The sequence below is a fragment of the Folsomia candida genome, unplaced genomic scaffold, assembly GCF_002217175.1.
Source record: "Folsomia candida strain VU population unplaced genomic scaffold, ASM221717v1 Fcan01_Sc010, whole genome shotgun sequence".
Classification (NCBI taxonomy): Eukaryota; Metazoa; Arthropoda; class Collembola; order Entomobryomorpha; family Isotomidae; genus Folsomia; species Folsomia candida.
In genome coordinates this window covers 3855612-3862385 of record NW_019091202.1, presented here as the reverse complement: position 1 = coordinate 3862385, position 6774 = coordinate 3855612, and the positions used below count along the sequence as shown (strand labels likewise).

The 6774-nt window shown below is 31.5% G+C and overlaps 1 protein-coding gene across 1 annotated transcript; it reads right to left on the bottom strand.

Annotated features, from left to right (window-relative positions):
- Positions 1 to 3526: 3526 nt before the first annotated feature.
- On the bottom strand, positions 3527 to 4622 carry LOC118436823. Its single transcript, XM_035855454.1, has 4 exons — positions 4450 to 4622; positions 4231 to 4390; positions 4025 to 4155; positions 3527 to 3945 (listed from the first exon to the last, which is right to left on the bottom strand). The coding sequence occupies exons 1-4, from the start codon at positions 4549 to 4551 to the stop codon at positions 3625 to 3627; spliced, it is 714 nt and encodes a 237-aa protein (XP_035711347.1). The 5' UTR covers positions 4552 to 4622; the 3' UTR covers positions 3527 to 3624.
- Positions 4623 to 6774: the final 2152 nt, after the last annotated feature.

The window sequence follows — 6774 nt, the reverse complement described above, 5'->3', positions numbered from 1 at the left end:
TACGAGCAGGGTTCGGAAAAACCCAGGGTTTTAATCAAAAATTATAAAACCCATGGGTTTTAATGGGTTTTACCATGTTAATTGGGTTTTATTTGGGTTTTAATGGGTTTTAATGGGTTTTATTGGGTTTAAATGGGTTTTATTGGGTTTAAATGGGTTTTATTAGTTTTAAGTAATAACTTAACAAAAATAATTAGGAATTTGTATCTATTCGGACATTATTTTTGTTTTATAACACTTGAAATCTGTGATGCTAAAGGATGGAGTCAATTGTTGATTTGTTCCGAATTTTCATACGTTAGAATAGTAATGAAATAAACGAATTGAGATAACGTCTTCTAACGTATAGGAGATGTATTTAACTTTTAGAATGTAGTTTTAAGGTAAAACTCAATTAAAACCCAATAAAACCCATTAAAACCCAAATAAAACCAACTTAACATGGTAAAACCCAGTGGGTTTTATTCATTTACAACCCATTAAAACCCATTAAAACCCAATAAAACCCAACCCATTAAAACCCAGGTCGGAATACCCTGTTTACGAGTACCTTCCGCTGATCATGTTGTTGCGATTCAATTGTGTTCTCTTCAATCAAATAACGTATATATTCAGCTTTACAAATCAATTGTATACATAGTGTGTTCGGAATTAATAAACGATCCGCCAAAGTTTTCTAGTTTTTCTGAAGTCAAACAAATATAAGCTCGCAATCAATTTCCGCGTTAAATGCATTAATTCTTCAAAATTCGAAAGTTTGGTCTCTATAACTTCAGTGTAGTCCTGCACCCCACCAAGTATCTGAGATGCCCGTAACGTTTGGCGAATCGTGTATTATTTACATAGCTATGTATACACACAAAAAACATAATTACCGTAAATATTACCTCTAGAGGTAATATTTCAAACTTTGGCTGAAGACCCGGCTATAAATAGATATTTATAGCCGGGTCTTCAGCCAAAGTTTGAAAAATTTAATAAGCTTGTCTCTAATTATGGGATTCGTTTAATGCCTGTTCTTATTTAGATGCTGCATGTTATGCAGAACCGAAAAGTAATTTACCCAGGTCTCTAATTATACCCGGTTTGAAATTGTAGTCAGATTTACGGTATACCTGTTGAGTAATAATATTTCAGACTACGTGGATGCCTAAATAAATATGTGCAGAATTTTGAAAAATTGAGCCAAGTTACTGTTCGTTCAAAATTAATATGCAGTAAATTCCTCGAAATTTTTTAAAAGGTAAAATGGCCGAAATTGCTGGTTGACACTGACAACGATTTAATTATGCACATTTTTTCTACGTTTTGAATGAAAATCATGTGAAATTTTGAGAATATAAACAAAACCAATCAATGGAAACCAATCATCCGCCAAATAACCTTACAGAATTTTTACTGCATATTAATTTTGAATCAACAGTAGCTACATATGTATTGCTGTACAAGGACTAAATCGAAAACTGGATGAAACATAAATGTATGTCATATTATTTGGTTCAACTTTATGTATTTGATTAATGTTTGATGTTTACAGAAAAATAAATTATTTTACTTTTGTAAAATTTTTATTTGGTCCCCCAGTGCGAATATGTCATTCACATATTTAAGGCAAAGTAAATAAGGAAATAGGATAGTTTTATAACCTGATGTATGTATGTAGGGCTAATGCACATACTTAATATGCTAAAATACGCACGTATTCAATTAAACACATGAGATAATTTCTAATTTCTAAATATATGTACATATTTATATACGTATCATGTCAATAAATGACGTATGTATCGACGTTTCTACACGATTCTGCACTTTAGTATGCCATTAGTGGAATGATACCCAAATATGTAAGTCAATTGTTGTCATAGATTTCCTACTGATAAGATTGCGTCAGAGATGTAAAACTTGTCCTATTTATGTTTGTAATTTTCTAAGAATTTCCGTGAGACTGTACCAAATAGGCTAAAAGGAGCATATGCATAATCATTGACGAATTTAACCGTATCATTAGCATGCATGGTCGCAAAAATTTAAATACCTATTTAGCACAATGTTGTTATAATACTTCTAATCGGATAATTCTTATTAACATATTTATATAACTCGAAATTGCCAAGTTATATATGCAGTTTTCTGGGAAAAAATAATTTGTTTATTTTCAAACCTAATTATTAGTCCCGAAAAATAATTAAAATTCGTAATATTCCCGCCCGTTATAAATTACTTTTCTGGGTAATATACTCGAAAATTCTGCCAAGTTAGAATCGACATTTCCAAGTATTTTGTTGGTCTCAGCCGTTAAATTCAATGCAACAAAAATATTCATATCACGGCTAAAATGTCAAAAATTTAGATATTCCTGTCCCCGTTTTTCATTATTTTTATTTTACCGTGCGAGGAAATATTGGCCAACTTGCAGGTTAACGAAATCGCGTGAAAAGTTTGGTTTGCGATAGCGGAAGAGAAAGAATGACTGCAGAGGTTAGAAATATATTAATATGTTTAGTATTAAATTTCGAGTACAAACGAATTATGTTTTTTGTGCAATATATAAATTTGTAGATTAGTTTTTGTAACAGTAAATGGATATTTAAATATTTAATTGAATAATTTTGCGCTCACATTTGTATAATTAAAAATGTGTACAAATATATACATTAATAATAATTAAAAATCCGGTAATAAATGATATCGTCGTTATAACATTTAAATTTAACCAAACCTGCATTTTGCAGTGTTGTTCGCCAGCTCTTTAGCAATTCTTACCGCGAAATTAGTATCTACATACATACATAGGTATGTATGTACTTATGTACATCCAGACGACCAAATATACATACCTACATATGTATGTATGTACCTATGTAGTTCCCCACAGTTAAAAACGAACTTTGTGAACGAATATTTATTATTGAGGGGCAAATAATTAGAATCCTTAGTACTTCCTTCCTTTACATACTAATTACTTTTCTTACCAAACTACTAAAAAATTCTGGTCAACCCGCTTCCAAGTTTATCGATTATAGCGAGTATTATACTGTCATATCACTCTCATCCATTAAATGCAGAGCAACGAAAATATTTGTACACTCTCAAAAAAAAGGTACAAAATTTATACAAGGTTGTATAAAATTTTGTCCAACTTTAATCAAAAAAGAGGATGACACAACCCTTGCTTAAATTTTACTCAACTTTGTTGATCAAAAGTTTTACACAACAATTGGGTAAAAAAAACTCAACAAGTTGTGCAAATTTTAGTCAACCCAAAACCAACAATTCCACAACACAACACTAAAAAATGAGAACTTGAATGATTAAAATTTACTCTTGCGTGTATTTAACTTTATGCTATTGTTTATCAAAGTTTGCATTTAATGTTGATTAAAATATACTCTTGAAATCACTAAAACGCACTTTTATTCATTAATATTTATCCGTCGTTAAAATTTACACATTTAATACTTACAACTTACTAATAATTACTTATTTAGAATAACTATAAATATATAAAACCTTTTATAAATACTGAAAATGAATATTGCTTATTTCGCGTAAGTACTGTAAAATTAAGTTTCGTAAACACACATAAATATGTTAAATTAATTAATCCTAAACCAGTATATTTTATTTTTCTCCATTTTCCAAATTAATTTGGGATCCAAGAAACAAAACTGACGATGATGGTGACTTAATTTCCTTGATTCGAAAGACTGTATGGTCAAAAAAGCACCATACACTAGAGCATTCCTCTGGAAATTGTAGCTGCAGAACGTGGAATATTTTGAAACAAATGTCCACTGCTTTCACGAGGGATTCTGCAAAAATTAGGTGCCTTTCGACCATGACTTGTTGAATTTCCAGATTCTTCAAGTTTCCAACACATAAAACAAACGGCTGCTTTCTCACCGATTCTGACAATCTAAATTCTTCCAAATCGTCATTTGACTGCAGATTAAAATAATAATAAATTAATTAGAATAAACGAATTTCAAATAAAACTAATAGTAAAATGAGGTGAAATCACCTTCACAAATTTAATGAAAAATTCTGAAGATTGCCCGCCTGTAATTTTTCGCCGTTTCTTGTTAACTTTAGAGTACGCAGATTTTGACAATAAATACGGAAGAAGAATTAGGGACCCAACATTTATTTGCTCTGTGAATAAAATAGTAGGTGGAATTAACACAATCAAATTATTTTATATAATGCAAGTATATAATCACTATTTACCTGCAGACCAATCATTAATATTGTAGATAATTCCAATTTCCCTACAAGCGTCTGTTTTTGCATTTTTTGCAAACTTCCAAATTTGCTGCGAAATTGAGTCCCACATGTGAAGCATAATTTCACCTGCGCCAGGATGTCGTACAGCAAAATCTTGATTAATCTGTTGGACAACAACTTTTTTTTACTCAAGTAAAAGATATTGTAAATTATAAATATTACCATCCCCGGAGTATCAATCAACCGAGGCCACTGGCTTAGTGTTACTGACAAATCGTCTGTTTTCATTAACTCGTCTGACCTCAATCGAAAAGTTTGCGCCATATAATCTGCAACTTGATCATAGGGACTCGATGAGTAAGAAAGCCAGGACTTTTTTTCCTCTTCATCCGCAGACGGACCTAAAATTATATTAGAATTAAATAAGCATTTTGATTTTGTACTAAAGAATAATTTCTAAAACTTCATACTTTCCGGCATGGTGTTGTCCACAACCTTGGAGTTACTTCTCCTCCCACACATGTTCTTTCTTCTTAAATATTTTAATCGATCTTCAATTAGGCCGGACGCAGGAGTACGTCTGTGCAGATTAGATTTGTCAGTGATGACTCTTGACTCGCGATAAAATAGATTCTACAAGAAACAAAATAGTTATTTACAGTTAGAGAATTCATTAATTTTTAAATCAATAATTAAGATATTATTTAATTAATTAATTAATAATACCACAATGTCCCTCTGTTGGTCAGTTCGTAGATATTGAAATAGTTGAGCTGCTACACACTCTGCCAAGTTTTGTTTTACAGTTTTGGGTGGACTGTTGAAAATATTAAAATATTGAAACACTTATGCGAGTATTTACAAATTATTAATACGGTAATTATTCTACTAAATTTACTTACAAATAGGTGTATTGCTTCACTAGATAGTTAACAATTCGGCGCTTAATTAGACTTTTTACTTCAAAGGTGATGGCATTTGATTCCAAACATTCGTTTAGTATTTTCTCTCCTTTTTTTGTTCTTTTTTCGCGATCAGAATTCAGGATAATTTGTTTAATATCCTGTTAAAAAATACAAATTAATTGTATACCTTAAAAAAATTATACTTTAATTATGTACTTACAAATAATGGATCGAAAGGTACAAACGAAATTTCAACACCCGACCCACCATCGTCTGGATGACTGTCTCGATTGTCAGAACAAATATTGCTGGAATTATTTTCGAGCTGAAAGAAAACATTTTTAATTGAGCAATTTGATTAATTAAATTGTATAAATCTATGTCAAAATGCTAGACTATTACCAGAACAATGTTCAGCATTTGTCCAAGCGCTTGCTGGTCAGTTTCAGAAATCTGTTTACTTAACTATATATATTCGTATAAAAATCTAGAAATTAGTTGAATAATAACAAAAACTAGCGTATCTCCTAGCTCAGTTCAAATTAACTCAATGGGACAGCAAATCAGACCGTGACCCTGAGGATCTTCTATAGTAATTAAAATCACCAATGGATACTCCAAATCTATGGCGTCGAGGTCAACTAGTAATGGATTTTCAAAATCTATTATTTTGAATACGTGTGAAAAACTAAAATACTCCTCACATTTTACCGGCCTGACAACTAAATAAACTTTGCAATTATGAACTAGACACATGCTAATTTCACAAAATTGTGAACTCAGTGAGGGCTGTTTCAAGATAAAATAATTGCTGGGTTTGACTTTGGTGCCATTAGCGATTACTGAGTCGAGACAAAGTACTTCATCCAACTCATTTTTAGAAAGTTTGGAAAAATCAAAGGACAACTTCATATCTTTGAATGCAATTCTAGGCCCAGATTTATAAGTTACATCCCCTTGTATTTCGCAACCAATCGAAAATGCCAAATTAAGCGCCATTCTTTTTGAAACTGTTTTTGCAATATTGCAAAAATTGTAACAATTCTTTCCAATTGTTTTTGCTAGGCGATGTTTGCCCTCAAACCGCATACACCAATATGGCTTGAGTGGCCCTAGCTGCTCTATTGCGTGAGCATAATGTAATAAATGGTGAAACTTTGGCGTTAAATTATTTTTTGTCAAATTGATGAATGCCTGGTGATGCTCGGATATTAAATACGACAACATATGAACACCTGACCTGCTTATTTGAGGCGCCATTAGAATACGTAATATTCTACGCAGTTTTAAAATAAGGTCCCAGTGCTTATCATGCATGTTAAACTTATCACCAAAGATTGCGGGAAAAATAAGAAAAAAATGGCTCATCTCAGATGCAGAAAAGCAGGATTTTTTTGTCGCCATCAACAAAAGAGTTATCTATTTCTGGCAACTTTGATACTTTATGACTATTCTTTTTGAAAGAAGACGAAAGTCTGTGATTAATTTCGCCAAGTGATAAAATGCGATTTTGTAAAACATGCTTAAGAAACAATTTTAGTTCAATAACACAAATCCCTTCTAAAATATCATGCATAATATCGGGTGCATAGTAATGTGTCACATGAAATCCTTTAATATCATTCAAAATTGATCTTTCTCT

Coding starts and splice junctions, on each gene's coding strand:
- LOC118436823 (XM_035855454.1), bottom strand. CDS start 4,551: ATGGCGCAAACTTTTCGATTGAGGTCAGACGAGTTAATGAAAACAGAC. Junction 4,156..4,230: donor TATTAATGATTGGTCTGCAG/GTAAATAGTGAT, acceptor TTTTATTCACAG/AGCAAATAAATGTTGGGTCC. Junction 3,946..4,024: donor TTTTCATTAAATTTGTGAAG/GTGATTTCACCT, acceptor TTTAATCTGCAG/TCAAATGACGATTTGGAAGA.